Consider the following 17,024-nt stretch of genomic DNA (forward strand, 5'->3'; position numbering starts at 1 on the left):
CGCGCGGCACCGGAAGACTCGAAAGCGGAAGTGGAACGCCGGAAGCGGCCGTTGCCATGGATCCTGGGGATGAGTGGCTGGTGGAATCCTTGCGCTTGTAAGTTTGTGGGGTTGGGAGACGGGAGCTGGGTCCGGAGCTGGCCCGGCGGCGGGCGGATGGGTGCGGGCGTAGACACGTTGGGGATCCTGCTGCAAGGTGGACCGGCTCTGGCCTCGGGGCTCCCCGCCGCGGAGGACTCCGCGTAGGGTTAGGCCCCCATCTCTAGGAAATGGCTCCTTCCTGCGTTTGCCAATTGTGAGACCAGCGCTTACCGAGGAGAAGTGCCCCGTTATTTTGCGCCAGCCCGAATTCAGCTCTGAGCACAGATATCTCTCTCTCCTTTTTTTTTTTTTTTTTTTTTGAGACGGAGTTTCGCTCTTGTTACCCAGGCTGGAGTGCAATGGCGCGATCTCGGCTCACCGCAACCTCCGCCTCCTGGGTTCAGGCAATTCTCCTGCCTCAGCCTCCGGAGTAGCTGGGATTACAGGCATGTGCCACCATGCCCAGCTAATTTTTTGCACCATTAGTAGAGACGGGGTTTCACCATGTTGACCAGGATGGTCTCGATCTCTTGACCTCGTGATCCACCCGCCTCGGCCTCCCAAAGTGCTGGGATTACAGGCTTGAGCCACCGCGCCCGGCCTCTTTTTTTTTTTTTTTAAAGAAAAAAAGAATAATAAAAAGAATAAAGAAGAGGAAGAAAGAGAAAGAGGAAGAGGGAGAGAGAATGGGAGTATTGCTTTATTGCCCGGGCTAGAATACAGTCTAAATATGGGTATGCCTGTAATTGTCCTTAATAATGGAGACGTGAAAGAAAATGAGGGAAGAGAATAACAAAAAAGGAGCCAACCAACATTTCGTTTAAACTTCTAAGTTGATATGATGTGGTACTGATAAGTGTATATTTTGTGTAAAGTGGAGAGTTCTATAAATGTTAATTACGTTTACTTGTTCCAGATCTGAGTTCAAGTCCTGGATATCGTTGTTAATTTTCTGTCTCATTGATCTGTCTAATATTAATATTGAAGTCTCCCACTATTATGTGGTGGGAGTCTAAGTCTCTTTGTAAGTCTTGTATGTCTGGGTATTCCTGTATTGGGTGCATATATATTTAGGATCTTTAACTCTTCTTGTTGTTGCATTGATTCTTTTATCATTATATAATGTCCTTCTTTGCTTCTTTTGATCTTTGTTGCTTTAAAGACTATTTTATCAGAGGCAAAAATTGTAACTTCTGCTTTTAATTTATTTATTTTTGCTCTCTGGTTGGTTGGTAAATCTTTCTCCATCCCTTGTTTTGAGTCTTTGTGTATCCTTGAATGTGAGATGGGTCTGGATGCAGCATACCGATGGGTTTTAGTTTTTTGTCCAAATTGCCTGTCTGCCTCTGAATTGGGGAATTTAGTCAATTTAAATTTAGAATTAATAATATATGTGAGTTTAATACTGCCATTTAATATTAGCTGGCTATTTTGCCCATTAGTTGATGTAAATTCTTCATTATATTGATGTTCTTTACTTTTTGGTATTTTTTAGAAAGGCTGATACTGTTTGTTCCTTTCTATGTGTAGTGGTTCTTTCAGAAGCTCTTGTAAAGCAGGCCTGGTGGTGATGAATTCTCTGAGTGCTTGCTTGTTCACAAAAAAACTTTATTTTTCCTTCACTTATGAAGCTTAGTTTGGCTGGATGTGAAATTCTTGGTTGAAAGTTCTTTTCTTTAAGGATGTTGAATATTGGTCCCCACTCTCTTCTGGCTTGTAGGGTTTCTGCTGAGAGATCTGCTGTGAGTCTGATAGGCTTCCCTTTGTGGGTAACCTGACCTTTCTCTCTGGCTGCCCTTAGTATTTTCTCCTTCATTTCAACCCTGGTGAATCTGACGATTATGTGCCTTGGAGTTGCTCTTCTTGAGGAATATCTTTGTGGTGGTCTCTGTATTACCTGGAGTTGAATATTATCCTGCCTTACTAAGTTGGGAAAATTTTCCTGAATAATATCCTGAAGCGTATTTTCCAGCTTGGATTCATTCTCTTCGTCGCATTCAGGCACACCTATCAAGCGTAGATTAGGTCTTTTCACATAGTCCCATATTTCTTGGAGACTTTGCTCATTCCTTTTTATCCTTTTTTCTCTAATCTTGTCTTCTAGTTTTATTTCATTGAGTTGGTCTTCGACCTCTGATATCCTTTCTTCTGCTTGATCAATTCGGCTGTTAAAACTTGTGCATACTTCACGTAGTTCTCGTATTGTGTTCAGCTCCATGAATTCACTTATTTTCCTCTCTAAATTTTGTATTCTTGTTGACATTTCGTCAAACCTTTTTTCAAAGTTCTTAGTTTCTTTAGATTGTGTTAGAACAAGTTCTTTTAATTCACAGAAGTTTCTTATTATCCACATTTTGAAGCCTGCTTCTGTAATTGGAACACACTCGTTCTCCATCAAGCCTTGTTTCGTTGCTGATGAGGAACTGGGATCCCCTGCTAAGGGAGAGGCATTCTGATCTTGGGTATTCTCAGTCTTTTTTGACTGTTTTCTTCCCTTCGTTGTATATTTATCCATCTGTGGTCTTTATAATTACCGTCTTTGTAATTGGGTTTCTGAGTGGACGTCCAACTTATTGATTCTCAGTGCCGAAATCTGAGCAACCCACTGCGCCGACTCAATCAGCGGCCTTAAGATTGATGGTGCTTTTCTGACTCTGCACCAAGAACCGACGCTCCAAGGCGCCGGCAAAACCGCCTCGCCGGTCACTAGAGTCGCGCTGGCGACCTGTGGGGCTCTTCCACTGGGAATCTCCTGGTACGTGAGCAACAAGAATTCATGTGAAGGTGTGGCGTCCTCTCGTTCTTTGCGTTTTCACTGGGAGCTACAATCCCGAGCTGCTAGTGATCAGCCATCTTGGATCAGCAGTCTGAACACAGATATCTCATTGCTTCCTCACGTCAACCTTGGGAAATCTGGGTACCCTGGGAGGTCCACACATGAGGACCGAGGCTCAGGGACATCGGGGGACTGGCGTGTCCCAGAAACGGAGTAAAATGCGAAGCAAACTTGGTCCCACGTCTGCCTGACTCCAGAGCTTGGGGTCACTGAACCATGCGGCTGCCATCTTAGAGTTCTTTGAGCTGGGAAGTGTGCATTGTGTGATTTTATGTCCCTTTCGTGCAGATACCAGGATTTCTATGCATTCGACCTCTCAGGAGCCACTCGAGTCCTTGAATGGATTGATGACAAAGGTAGTATACCTTCCTGGCCCTAAAGGGGAGGGAATCCCACTCCTGAGCTGGGTTTGAGGGGCTAAGTCTAGAGAGACCCAACTCACTCCTCTGGGCATCTGAGTTACTTGTAGCAATTTGATGCCCCATCAGCACTGATATTTCTCTTATTAAGATCTTTGGCCAGGTGTGGTGGTTCATGCCGGTAATCCCAGAACTTTGGGAGGTCGAGGCGGGCGTATCACCTGAGGTCAGGAGTTCGAGACCAGTCTGGCTAACATGATGAAACCTCATCTCTACTGAAAATACAAAAATTAGACGGGTGAGGTGGAGCACACCTGTGCAGCACCAGCTACTGGGGAGGCTAAGGCAGGAGAATCACTTGAACCGAGGAGGTGGAGGTTGCAGTGAGCCCAGATTGTGACACTGCATTCCAGCATGGGTAGCAGAGTGAAACTCTGTCTGAAAAAAAAAATCTTCAGGCTGGGCACCTCAGGATGCTGAGGCAGGTGGGTAGATCGCTTGACCCCAGGAGTTTGAGAACAGCCTCAGCAAGGAAACCCTATCTCTACAAAAAATAACAAAAATTAGCATGGCGGCCCACACCTATAATCCCAGCTACTCAGAAGGCTGTGGTGGGAGGATCACTTGAGCCTGGGAGGTTGAGGCTGCAGTAAGCTGTGATCGGGTGATGGGACCACTGCACTACAGCCTGGCTGACACAGTGAGACCTTCTCTCAAAAAAACATAACCAGATACTCAGTTCCCCCATACAAGGCTGCACACTAAAGGAATTTATCCTTGCTTTGGGGGATTGGGTGGGAGTTTATAGACCTATCCGTGGTCTGAAATCTTTCTTTTTTTTGTTTTTGTTTTTGTTTTTTTGAGATGGAGTCTCGCTCTGTCACCTAGGCTGGAGTGTAATGGCGTGATCTCAGCTCACTGCAACCTGTGCCTCCTGGGCTCAAGGCTGGAGTGCAGTGGCGCCATCTCAGCTCAATGCAACCTCCCATCTCCTGGGTTCAAGCGATTCTCCTGCCTCAGCCTCCCAAGTAGCTGGGACTACAGGCGGGTGCCACCATGCCCAGCTAATTTTTGTATTTTTAGTAGAGATGGGGTTTCACGACGTTGACAGGATGGTCTCGATCTTCTGACCTCGTGATCCACCTACCTTGGCCTCCCAAAGTGCTGGGATTACGGACGTGAGCCACCGCGCCCGGCCTGCAATCTAACAATTTGTCACAGCTACCTCTGCTTCTTTTTCCAGGAGTCTTTGTTGCTGGCTATGAAAGCCTGAAAAAGAATGAAATTCTTCATCTGAAATTACCTCTCAGACTTTCTGTAAAGGAAAACCAGGTAACTTGAAATATAAATGCCGAATATATATGCTGACTTTTATTTATTAAACATTTGTGGAGCTCCTGTTACCTACCAGGTATTGTCCTGGACACTGGAAAGAGAAAGAAAGAGAGCGCTGGCTAGGCCTACCCTTAATGGTCTAATAGAGAGAGGCAAATACACACAGAGATGAATGCTGTAGAATGTCCTGTGGTTTACAGAGAGCTACTGGAGGAGAGGAGGTCGTTATACTTTATCAGAAATAGATTTAGGGAGTGAGAAAGGCTATAGAGGGCAGTTGAAATGCCTAGAATGGTTAAAGTCACCTAGTGAATGTGTAGTATGTAAGGAGTGAACCTGAGGATGGAACCTCAGGGAACACATTTAAGGGATGAGTACAGGAAGATGAACCCCCAAAGAATACTAAGAACAGCCTCTGAGGTAGGAGGAATCTCAGAAAAGGTCAGTGTTTCCAAAGCCAAGAGAAGACAACACCTCAAGAAGAGTTAGTAGCTGTCTAGAGTTGGAATAAAGGCATTCAGATGAGGAACTGAAGAGTTCATTCGTAAGACTGGCAGTTGGGAAGCTCTTGGTGACCTCTGCTACAGGATTTTTGCTGGTGGTGGTCAGGCCCAAAGACTAAACATGAAGAGGAAGCCGAGTCAGGAAATGTGGGGCAGGAAGAAGCTAAAGCGGTAACTAGTGGGAGAAACAGATCTGAGGGAAGGTTTCCTAAACACAGAGGCTTGAACAGAGTTACAGCTGTGGGAAAGTAACCCTTGAAAGGGGAGAGGGTGAAACTGCAGGAGTGAGGGAATATCACAGGGAACACATTCCTGCTTCCAGAAATAGAAGGTGAGGGCAGATCAGGAGTCCAGGGGATAGGATTAGTCAGAGGACAACGCAAGAGTGAGGAATACAGGCAGATGACCTCGAAGGGCCATGTGGGGGCCAGAATTTGAGTGTTTGCTCCTGATTTCCTTTTTGTTTGTTTTGAGACGAGGTGTTGCTCTATCACCCAGGCTGGAGTGCAGTGGTGCAATCATGTCTCACTACAGCCTCAACCTCCCAGGCTCAAGTGATCCGCCCACCTCAGTCTCCAAAGTAGCTGGGACTACAGGTGTGTGCCACCATGCTTAGCTAATTGTTAATTGTTTTGTAGAGATGAGGTCTCACTACGTTGGCCAGGCTGGTCTCAAACTCCTGGCTTCAAGTGATGCCTGCCTCAGCCTCCCAAAGTGCTGGGGTTACTGGCATGAGCCATCACTCTTGGCCCCAGATTTCTTAAATATTTTTTTTTTTTTGAGATGGAATTTTGCTCTTGCTGCCCATGCTGGAGTGCAATGGCACAGTCTTGGCTCACTGCAGCCTCTGCCTCCTGGGTTCAAGCTATTCTCCTGCCTCAGCCTCCCAAGTAGCTGGGATAACAGGTGCCCACCACCACACCCAGCTATTAAATTATTTATTTATTTATTTGTTTCCTGAGACAGGGTCTTACTCTGTCACCTAGGCTGGAGTGTAATGGCGTGATCTCAGCTCACTGCAACCTCCACCTCCTGGGCTCAAGCCATCCTTCAGACTCAGCCTCCCGAGTAGTTGGAATCACAGGCATGTGCCACCATACCTGGCCAATTTTCATATTTTTGGTAGAGATGGGGGTCTCATCATGTTACCCAGGCTGGTCTCGAACTCCTGAGCTCAAGCAATCCTCCTGCCTCCCAAAGTGCTGGGACTGCAGGTGTGAACTACTGCGCCTGGCCTTTAAAAAAAAAAAAAAATCTTTAATGAAATAAGAAACAATCCAGGTGAGGTGACTCATACCTGTAATCCCAGCACTTTGGGAGTAGGAGACTGAGGTGGGCAGATCACTTGAGGCCAGTTCAAGACCAGCCTGGCCAACTTCATCTCTGGTGAAACTTCATCTCTACTAAAAATTTAAAAAACTAGCCAGGTGTCACGGTGTACACCTATAATCCCAGCTACTCAGTGGTGGCTGAGGCACCAGAGAATCCCTTAAACCCAGGAGGCAGAGGTTGCAGTGAACTTGAGATGGTACCATTGCACTCTGGCCTAGGTGACAGTGACACTCTGTCTTAAAATAATAAATTATCTTAAGGCATCACCATGTTACGGAGTTGAGTCAAATTGTTTAGAATAGAGGAGGCTAGGGCCAGGCGTGGTGGCTCACGCCTGTAATCCCAGCACTTTGGGAGGCTGAGGCAGGTGGATCACAAAGTCAGGAGTTCAAGACCAGCTTGGCCTGGCCAAGATGGTGAAACCCTGTCTCTACTAAAAATACAAAAAATTAGCCAGGTGTGGTGGGGGGTGCCTGTAATCCCAGCTACTTGGGAGGAGAACTGCATCAACCTCAGAGGCGGAGGTTGCAGTGAGCTGAGATCGCACCACTGTACTCCAGCCTGGACGACAGGGTGAGACTCCGTCTCAGAGGAAAAAAAGAAGAGAGGAGGACGTAGAAAAACATTGTTCAGTCCAGGAGAGGCTAGATCCCATATTCCTAGTGTACTTCCCAGACATACTGAATTAGAATTTGAAGAGGGCCAGGCATCGTGGCCCACGCCTGTAATCCCAGTATTTTGGGAGGCCGAGGTGGGCAGATCAGTTGAGGTCAGGAGTTCGAGACCAGCCTGGCCAATATGGTGAAACCCTACCTCTACTAAAAACACAAAAATTAGCTGGGCATGGGCACCTGTAGTCCCAGCTACTCAGGAGGCTGAGGCAGGAGAATCACTTGAACCTGGGAGGAGGATGTAGCAGTGAGCTGAGATCCTGCCACTGCACTCCAATCTAGGCGACAGAGCAAAACTCCATCTCAAAAAAAAAAGGGGGGAAAAAAAAATCTGAAGAGGGAAAGCTCTGGAAAAATGCTAAGTTTGTAGGTGGACATGGTGGCTCACACCTGTAATCCCAGCACTTTTTGAAGCTGAGGCAGACAGATTGCTTGAGCCTGGGAGCTCAAGACCAGCCTGGACAACATGGCAAGCCCATCTCTTCAAAAAATTTAAAAAGTTTAAAAAGGCTGGGCATGGTGGCTCATGCCTATAATCCCAGCACTTTGGGAGGCTGAGGCCGGCACATCACCAGAGGTTGGGCGTTCGAGTCCAGCCTGGGCAACATGGCGAAACCCCATCTCTACTAAAAATACACAAATTGAGCTGGGTGTGGTGGTGCATGCCTGTAGTCCCCAGTTACACCAGAGGCTGAGGCAGGAGAGTAGCTTGAACCCAGGAGATGCAGGTTACGATGAGCTAAGATCATACCACTGCCCTCCAGCCTGGGCTAGAGTGAGACTCTCTGTCTCAAAAGAAAAGGTTCAAAAAAAAAAAAAGCCAACAAATTTGTATTCATAAAACCCAGAGGCTACAGAAGCTACAGGGTAGCACGTAGTATTCTTCATCTTTCCCATCTCCACTCAGGCTTGAGCTGAGGGCTCGCCCTGATGTGAGAACTGATTTCCCTCCCTGCTAACCACCAGCTTTTCCTTGTTTCTTCTATGGCTGCCTCCCTTTTCCTTGCCTCCGGTTCCTTACATGGAGGTAGTAGAATCTAGTGGCTAACAGTGTGGACTTGGGTTAGACAGACTTTGGTTCAAATTCACAACTTAATCCCTGTATGACCTTAGAACATCTGGCTGAAGCCCTTTCTGCCTTAAGTTTTGTCATCTGTAGAACAGGGATAGGTGGTTGTAAGAATTAAATGTGATAACCCCCTAAGCACTGTGCCTGACACAGTGAGCCACTGATAAGTTGTAATTGTGATATTTTTACTGCTAGAGGAACCCACCTGGCTTCCAGTGGGAGGATGGAGGGACAAATGGGAATGTGTTTGTTGCTTTCTTTGATGAAGCTGTTAAGCTTCTCTGGCTTTTCTAGGAAGGCCTGGACTATAATGCTTGTGCTTTAGTAAAAGGGGCTAGTGAAAGGCTAGGAGAAGGGTTTTGGATGTGCAAAGGAAAAAGGAAGCTGATGTGTAGGGAGCTGAGACCAACATTGCCAGATACCAGCACACCAATGCCCGATCACCAGCTGAGCGGCTTCCGTGGCCTCCTGCCAGGCTGGGACCTGACTCCTCACTCAGACTTCCTCTGAAACATTCATTTGAAGAGCTGGCTCTCTCTGACTGGCTACTCCTTTGTGTTTTAGGGCTTATTCCCAGAAAGAGATTTCAGAGTGCGCCATGGAGGACTTTCAGACAGGTGTATCTTTGATCTGAAGCACGTCTCACATACCAGGTATGGTCAGTTCTGTGATCCAGGCAGTCCATACAGGACGAGGCGGCTGCAAATGCCTGGGGGTATTCTACCTCCTCATCGCCACTCCCACCCCCTCAGCACGGGTCCATGTGAGTGCACACAGATACACACAGAATTAGCATACAAAGAAATCACTCATGTGGCTTCAGTCCCCCACAGCCCTTTGGTGGAAATAACAGGTCTACCGGAGGTGCTCCAGGGAATAGATATGGGACAGAAGGATGCTCTTCTGTTGCTCTTGGGTGGTAACTGCTCAACTGGTCAACTGGGAGAGGCCAGGAGTCTCTGGGTCAGTTTGTGTGTTTGGCCCCATAATGGTGTCCTCTCTAGGTGACCATCATGACACCTGGAAGCTTGGGCTCAGTCTCCTTAAAGTGGATTGAGCCTGCCCCTTATCTGTGAAGTGAGAGTGGTTGGCCTTCATGATCTTGTAGTCACATTTCCTGATATGGAAGGTGATGTTCCAAGCTGAGTGGGCTGGAGATGGGAAGGGGCCTGTGTGGATAAGCTCCCCATGGTCTGGACTGATTTTATGTCTATTCTGAATAGATTGCTGGTGACCAGTGGCCTTCCAGGTTGTTATCTGCAGGTGTGGCAGGTGGCAGAGGACAGTGGTGAGTGAATTTGACTTGATGAGGTTTGGGGTTCCAGGAAAGTGTGACTCATACACCCCTGTTCCCTTATCATGCCGGGTGCGGTCTCATGCCTGTAATCCCAGCACTTCGGGAGGCTGCAGTGGGTAGATCACCTGAGTTCAGGAGTTCGAGGCCAGCCTGGCCAACATGGTAACACCTGTCTCTACTAAAAATACAAAAAATTATCTGAGCGTGGTGGCGGGCCTCTAATCCCACCCACTGGGGAGGCTGAGGCAGGAGAATCACTTGAACCCAGGAGGTAGAGGTTGCAGTGAGCAGAGGTTGCACCACGGCACTCCAGCCTGGGCAACAAGAGCAAAAAGTAGACTCAGAGCCAGGTCAGAATTAAAATGCAGTATCTACTTTAATGCAGACAAGGTCAATTAACCACAGCATGGCATCCAAGCCCCAAATGGAGCTTCCTGCATTCTGCTCCTGGAATCGAGTTCACCCACAGAACCATTCTCCTTAGGCAGGGGCAGGAGCAAGGGCAGAGCTAAGGCCACTCAGGTGAGCTCCCCTCCTTGGTCACCTCTTTGTAGGCATGCCAGTCCCCCACTCAGAGAATCAGTCTGCTTCCAATGGGAGAGGAGAGAGTAGCAGACAGTGTTCATCCCGTCCCTTCTGGGAGTGGAGGGAAGTCCCCCATGGGGAATAGTGTGTCCTCCAGCCGTGGGTCTGTGGGTCCCCTGTCAGGCAGACACCAGAGCATGCGACCCTCTAGCTTAATCCAGCCCCTTCTGTCTCTCCTTCAGTTAGGGCTTCCTTGGCCAGCATAGAAGTGAGTCTCAGAGGCACAGGCAGCTGCTCTTGGAACTGCCCTTTTGGTTATGTGACCCTCTGTCCCCAGTCTCCATGCTGCCTGCCCAGCAGATACTGGCTTCCCCCCAGGCTTCACTGCCACAGAGGGGCAGTTCTTGTGCTCATTTGTTCTCTGTGGTCACCGTGGGCTTTCCTAGTTGTTTTATCACTTGTCCTGTGCTGTCACTTCTGATCATTTGTTTCACTTACTTGTAGTTGTGGGGGTTTTTTCCATAATTTTATGGAGCTATGTTTTACATACCACATAATTCACCCATTTCCAAAAAAAAAAAGGGTACATACAGTTCAGTGACCTTTTTAGTAAATTTAACAAGTTGTGCAGGCATCACTATAGATCAGTTTTCCAACCTTTTCCTCACCCCAGTGAGATCCATTGCGCCATTTACTGTTCATCCCATTCCCACACCCTGCCCCAGGCCACCACTAATCTACTTCCTGTCTCTGGAACAGATTCGCCTTCTCCGGACATGTCGTATCACTGGCATCGTACATACATGTCTGTGTCTGGCTCTTTAAACTTAGCATAGCACTTCTGTAGTCTGCTCAGGTCATAGCGTGAGGCTGCAGTTTGTTCCTGTTTATGACTGGATAGTATTCCATTGTGTGTGTGAATGCACATTTTGTCCATCCATTGACTAGTTGGTGGATCCAGTTTTTGGCTATTACAAATAATGCTGCTAAGAACATTTATGCAGAGGTCTTTGTGTGGACAAATGATTTCATTTATTTTGGCTAGACAACCAGAAATGGAATTGCTGGGTGTGTGTTTATTTTGAGATGGAGTTTCACTCTTGTTGCCCAGGGTAGAGTGCAATGGCACGATCTCAGCTCACTGTAACCTCCATCTCCCAAGTTCAAGCGATTCTCCCGCCTCAGCCTCCCAAGTAGCTGGGGTTACAATCAATCACCCGCCATCATGCCTGGCTAGTTTGTGGGTTTTTTTTTTGTATTTTTGTAAAGACAGGGTTTTACCATGTTGGCCAGGCTGGTCTTGAACTCCTGACCTCAGGTGATCCGCCTGCCTCAGCCTCCCAAAATGCTGGGATTACAGGCTTGAGTCACTGCGCCCCGCATTGCTGAGTCTTAAGGTAAATTTGTTTTTTAATTTTTGGGGACACTTTTACACTTTTCCAAAATGGGTTTATTTTAAAACCCAAATTTTTAAAATTTATTTTACTTTATGATGGAGTCTCACTCAGTACAGTGGCTAAATCTTGGCTCACTGCAATCTCCGCCTCCCAGCTTCAAGTGATTCTCCTGCCTTAGCCTCCCAAGTAGCTGGGATTAACAGGCGCACACCACCACACCCAGCTAATTTTTGTATTTTTAGTAGCAACAGGGTTTCACCTTGTTGGCCAGAATGGTCTTGATCTCCTGACCTTGTGATCTGCCTGCCTCAGCCTCCGAAAGTGTTGGGATTTCAGGCAGAGCCACTGCGCTCAGCAAAAAATTGTTTATGTTCCCACCAGCAATGTGTAAGGGTTCCCATTTTTCCATGTCCTCACCAACATTTATTATCTGTCTTTTTGAAATAAAGCCATTTTAATAGATGTGTAATTATATATTATTGAGGCTTTCATTTGCATTTCCCTAATGATTAAGAATGTTGAGGCCAGCATGGTGGCACACGCCTGTAATCCCAGCACTTTGGGAGGCTGAAGTGGGCAGATCACCTGAGGTCAGAAGTTTGAGACCATCCTGGCCAATATCGTGAAACCATGTCTCTACCAAAAATACAAAAATTAGCTGGGCATGGTGGTACGTGTCTGTAGTCTCAGCTACTCAAGAGGCTGAGGCAAGGGAATCACTTGAACCTAAGAGGCAGAGGTTGTAGTGAGCCGAGATCGTGCCACACTGCACGCCAGCCTGGCAAGAGCAAGACTCCGTCTCAAAAAAAAAAAAAGGCCATGTAAAGTGGCACATGCTTGTAATCCCAACACTTTGGGAGGCTGAGGCAGGTGGGCCGTCTGAAGTCAGGAGTTTAAGCCCTGTCTGGGCAACATGGTGAAACCCATCTCCACTAAAAGTACCAAAAAAATATCTGGGCATCAGGGTGCACATCTGTAATTCTAGCTATTCAGGAGGCTGAGGCAGGATAAGTGTTTGAACCTGAGAGGCAGAGGCTACAGTGAGCCAAGATTGTGCCACTGCACTCCAGCCTGGGCGACAGAGCAAGACTCTGTCTCAAACAAACAAACAAAAGAACTAAAACTTGACTCAAAGCCAAGGATGCTGCTCCATTCAGTGTCAAAAAAATGTGGACGGCCGGGCGCGGTGGCTCATGCCTATAATCCCAGCACTTTGGGAGGCCAAGGTGGGTGGATCACGAGGTCAAGAGATTGAGACCATCCTGGTCAACATGGTGAAATCCCGTCTCTACTAAAAATACAAAAACTAGCTGGGCATGGTGGTGCACGCCTATAGTCCCAGCTACTCGGGAGGCTGAGGCAGGAGAATTGCTTGAACCCAGGAGGCGGAGGTTGCGGTGAGCCGAGATTGCGCCACTGCACTCCAGCCTGGGCAACAAGAGTGAAACTCCGTCTCGAAAAAAAGAAAAAAAAAAAAGATGTGGACTTTCTTGTCCAACTTACATTTGAAGACAGTGGCATCTGTGATGTAACCTGTACTTGCTAGGCTTTAGCAAGTCACTTGAGGTCATGGAACACGTTTTTGAAGAAATAATGCCAGTTCATGAATTCTGTACCTGTTACTTGTCACTGAAGGTGTAAATGACATCAGCAGCACATTCTTTCCTTTTCTTTGCGTCCACCTGTTCACCACAAAACTATAAAAAGCAGTTTTGAGATGGCATTAGCTTCCATTTGCAAAAAAACAGTTTATAAGACAAATAATAAAGAAATTGAAATGTTTCTCATGGTTTCAAAAATGTAAACATAAGTCAGGGTGGTTATGTCTCAACATCACCTCTTGCCAACTGGCAGCTCCGTTTCTTCCTTGACCTTCTAAATGTACAGTGGAAGACAGCTGGCTGGCGTGTCATGTTTCAAACCTTCATTAAAGTTGTAGATTTTGGCCTCTTTTCCTTTTCTCCCAGATGTCATTAAAGCTGTCAACACCATTGCTGTGCATGAGAAAGAGGAGCGTCTCTGGCCTAGGGTGGCTGTCTTCTCCTTGATGGCACCTGGAGTCCTCCACGGGGCGAGGCTCCGCAGCCTGCAGGTCACGGATCTGGAGTCTACGAAAACCACGTACACCACAGGTACTATAGCATTTCGCCCCCTGCTGGCTGCTGCAGCCAGCATCGCCCCTCAGCCCAACTCAGCCACTGTGGAAACTGAGTTCAACCCTCTGTGCCAGGTGTTGGGGAAACACGGTGCATAAGAGGGGAGCTCTGGCCTCAAAGGGCTCCCATGCTGGGGCAGGATTAGGCAGTCCCAGGGACCAGCACCCAACGAGCTGAGCAGACAATGGTGAGATGAGTGGGAAGGGAGATGTGATTTACTTTGCCTGGGACTGGTGGGAAGGGACTTGTGACCAGCCAGCCCTGCCAAATCGCCAGACCCATCTGCCTCCAGCCACTTGCCTCCTTTGCTCTTGGTCTTCTAGATGTCAGTGACAGCGAGGAGCTGAGTAGCCTTCAAGTCCTAGATGCAGACACCTTTGCCTTCTGCTGTGCTTCAGGCCGGCTAGGGCTTGCTGACACCCGCCAGAAGTGGGCGCCATTGGAGAATCGCAGCACCGGGCCTGGTTCTGGAGAGAGATGGTGTGCCGAAGTTGGGAACAGGGGCCAGGGACCTGGGCCCAGCATTGCCAGCCTTGGCTCAGATGGGCAGCTCTGTCTTCTTGACCCCCGGGATCTCTGCCATCCTGTGAGCTCAGTCCGGTGCCCAGTATCCATACCCAGCCCTGACCCAGAACTGCTGCGAGTGACTTGGGCCCCAGGCCTTAAGAACTGCTTGGCCATCTCAGGTACTGCTGAGCAGGATTTCGTGTCTATTACCTGATCTCTTTCTTCCAGGTGCTCAGGAAGGAGCCTGCAGCACCATGATAAACCTGGCTCCAGAAGTCAAAGTTGCTCACAGAGAAATTGTAAATTAACTCTCCAGGTTCTTCAGTGGCAGGCCTTTCTCCACCCTGCCTACTAACTTCCACACACTGGCAGCAGGCCTTTCCTAGCCTAGCAGGGATTCAGGTCTCAGGAGGGGCCTGCAGCTAATAAGACACTGAGACAGCCATGGGCTATGTCAGAAGAGGGAACAGGACCTCAAGGGCACTTCTCAGCTACCTGCCTTTCAAAATGTAGCAAGCCAGCTAGGTCAACAGGCTCCTGGGTCTAGTCTGGTGGCATCTAGTTGCTTGGGGGTACTTAATGTGGGTATCTAAAAGCCAACAGGAAGGATCTGTCGTCGTGGGTGGAGGTTAAAAAAACGAAGACTAAGAAAGGATGATTGGAAATGCCAGGATCCAGAAAGAACAGAAGAGCCAAGCTCAGGTAGAGGAGTGGGCTCTTCAGTAACAGGAAGATGGCAGGATGGGATGAGGGTGTGTGCAGCTAGATCATGCAGAGACATGAGACTGCTCTTCTCCAAAGGCTTCTGTTACCCCATCAAATAGGAGACAAAGCCATCTGCTAAAAGGGACCCAGAGGTAGGGGACTGCAACGTGGGGCAACTCGAAAAGGTTTGAAGAAGTCTCTTAAGCCTCAGTTTCCTGGGGAAAATAAAAGTATCTACGTCATTCAGTTCTGAGGATTAAAAGAGCTAATACTTGTCCAGAATTAGCCTTTGAGCCTCACGGGTAACAGGTGCACAACAGATGCTCATAGTTACATGCCACAGGGAGTCACGAGCTGCCAGCACTGAGGGCAGGTGCTACTTGCCTGTGGTTAGCCTTTAAGTGCCTTGATTCTTCATCCAATAGGCTCTTTGGTACCATCAAATAAATTACAGGAAGTATTTTAGGGGCTGGGTGCAGTGGCTGACACCTGTAATCCCAGCACTTTGGAAGGCTGGGATGGGAGGATCGCTTGAGGACAGGAGTTGAGCCCAGCCTGGTCAACATGACAAAACCGCATCTGTATTAAGAAAGAAAGAAAAAAATATTTTAAAATAAAAGTATGTTAGGGATTCATGGTCAAACCTCTCTTTTCTGTATTCTCAGGTTTTGATGGCACAGTCCAGGTCTATGACACCACATCTTGGGATGGAACAGGGAGCCAAGTAGAACCTCTCTTCACTCACAGAGGTCACATCTTCCTAGAAGGAAGCAGGATGGACCCTGCTCCTCTGGTCACCACCCACACCTGGCACCCGTGCAGACCAAGGACTTTGTTATCAGCAACAAATGATGCTTCTCTGCATGTCTGGGACTGGGTGGACCTTCGTGCCTCTTGCTGACACCAGCATCTTTCCATCCAGACCTCTAGAAAGGGGAGGAGCTGCTGTAGTAGCACCAGTACTGACGGAGGACTCAAGTGACCGCCAGTCCCTGTTACCTGCTGTGTGGCCTTGGGCAAGTCAACCAGCATCATTTAGCCTCAGTTTTCTAAGCTGTAAATTAGGACAGTAAGAACTACCTTGCAGTGTTATTGTGAAGGTTGGAAGAAATCCATGGCATAATAAATTCTTATTTGGTAGCTACTGTTAGTTCTGGGAGTGTAAAGTGGCAGTGTTTGTCCTTGTCTTCTTCACAGTATCATAGGGAGAATCAGAAGAGCTAACAATTAGAAACATTCTTTGTGAACTTTTTTACAGAAGAAAAAATGTATAGGGGTCAATAAACAAGAAAAAATCCCAGCCCTAGTAGCAATTAAGGAAATAGCAATGAAAAAGATTTCTGCTCCTCTTGAGTGGTTCTCATGGGGACAGAGGTGTACTTTCCCAAACCTGTCCCCCCAGGTAATTCAAGGGACATTTGCTTTTGGTGGCCCCACAAACATTTCCTATTAAGGGCCCATAGTGAATATTAAGTGTGCTGGAGATGGTGGCTTACGCCTGTAATCCCAGCACTTTTTGGGAGGCTGAGGTGGGCAGATTGCTTGAACGCAGGAGGTCGAGACCAGCCTGGACAACACAGCAAGATCCCATCTCATTAAAAAAAAAATTGGCTAGGCATGGTAGCTAATACCTGTAATACCAGTGATGTAGGCATTCCAGACAGGTGGATGACTTGAGTCCAGCAGTTCAAGACCAGCCTGGGCAACATGGCGAAGCCCTATCTGTAATGAAAATACAAAAATTAGCTGGGTGTGGTGGTGTAGCATGTAGTCCCAGCTACTCAGGAGACTGAGGGGAGGCTGCCTGAGCTTGGCAGGTGGAGTTTGAGTGAGCTGTGATCATGTCACTGTACTCCAGCCTGGGCAGCAGAGTGAGACCCTGTCACATACACACAAACACACAAAATAGGTGATCAGATTAAACAAGTTGTTCATTCTGTCAGCATGTATTAAGCCCATGTGCAACACAAGCTACATGCTAGAAATACATGAGAGGCTTCATAAGTTGGTTGACACTAATTCTTAAAAAAAGAATGTCATGGCCGGGCACGGTGGCTCACGCCTGTAATCCCAGCACTTTGGGAGGCCGAGGCAGGTGGATCATGAGGTCAAGAGATCGAGACCATCCTGGTCAACATGGTGAAACCCCGTCTCTACTACAAATACAAAAAAAATTAGCTGGGCATGGTGGCGCGTGCCTGTAATCCCAGCTACTCAGGAGGCTGAGGCAGGAGAATTGCCTGAACCCAGG

The 17,024-nt window shown here is 47.7% G+C and overlaps 2 protein-coding genes across 2 annotated transcripts in view; one reads left to right on the forward strand and one right to left on the reverse strand.

The window, feature by feature from the left end:
- WDR73 (WD repeat domain 73) lies at window positions 1-15,923 on the forward strand. Its single transcript, XM_003921656.3, has 8 exons — window positions 1-97; window positions 3,206-3,273; window positions 4,520-4,608; window positions 8,751-8,839; window positions 9,410-9,474; window positions 13,373-13,537; window positions 13,885-14,247; window positions 15,439-15,923. Exons 1-8 carry the CDS (start codon window positions 57-59, stop codon window positions 15,672-15,674), a joined length of 1,116 nt encoding a protein of 371 aa, XP_003921705.1. The 5' UTR covers window positions 1-56; the 3' UTR covers window positions 15,675-15,923.
- Window positions 9,835-17,024, reverse strand: part of LOC101051325 (putative SCAN domain-containing protein SCAND2P) — a 24,716-nt gene continuing 17,526 nt past the window's right edge. The window contains 4 exon segments of the mRNA XM_074399967.1: window positions 9,835-13,513; window positions 13,862-14,028; window positions 15,158-15,352; window positions 16,405-16,495. The gene's annotated coding sequence lies outside the window, so the exon portion shown is untranslated.

This window comes from Saimiri boliviensis, chromosome 5 (assembly GCF_048565385.1).
Source record: "Saimiri boliviensis isolate mSaiBol1 chromosome 5, mSaiBol1.pri, whole genome shotgun sequence".
Lineage (NCBI taxonomy): Eukaryota > Metazoa > Chordata > Mammalia > Primates > Cebidae > Saimiri > Saimiri boliviensis.

Excerpts from the sequence above, each read along its gene's own strand:
- WDR73 (XM_003921656.3), top strand. The coding sequence starts at position 57 with ATGGATCCTGGGGATGAGTGGCTGGTGGAATCCTTGCGCTT. Across the intron at positions 13,538-13,884 it reads GAAAACCACGTACACCACAG|ATGTCAGTGACAGCGAGGAG; the intron begins GTACTATAGCAT and ends TTGGTCTTCTAG. Across the intron at positions 14,248-15,438 it reads GAACTGCTTGGCCATCTCAG|GTTTTGATGGCACAGTCCAG; the intron begins GTACTGCTGAGC and ends CTGTATTCTCAG.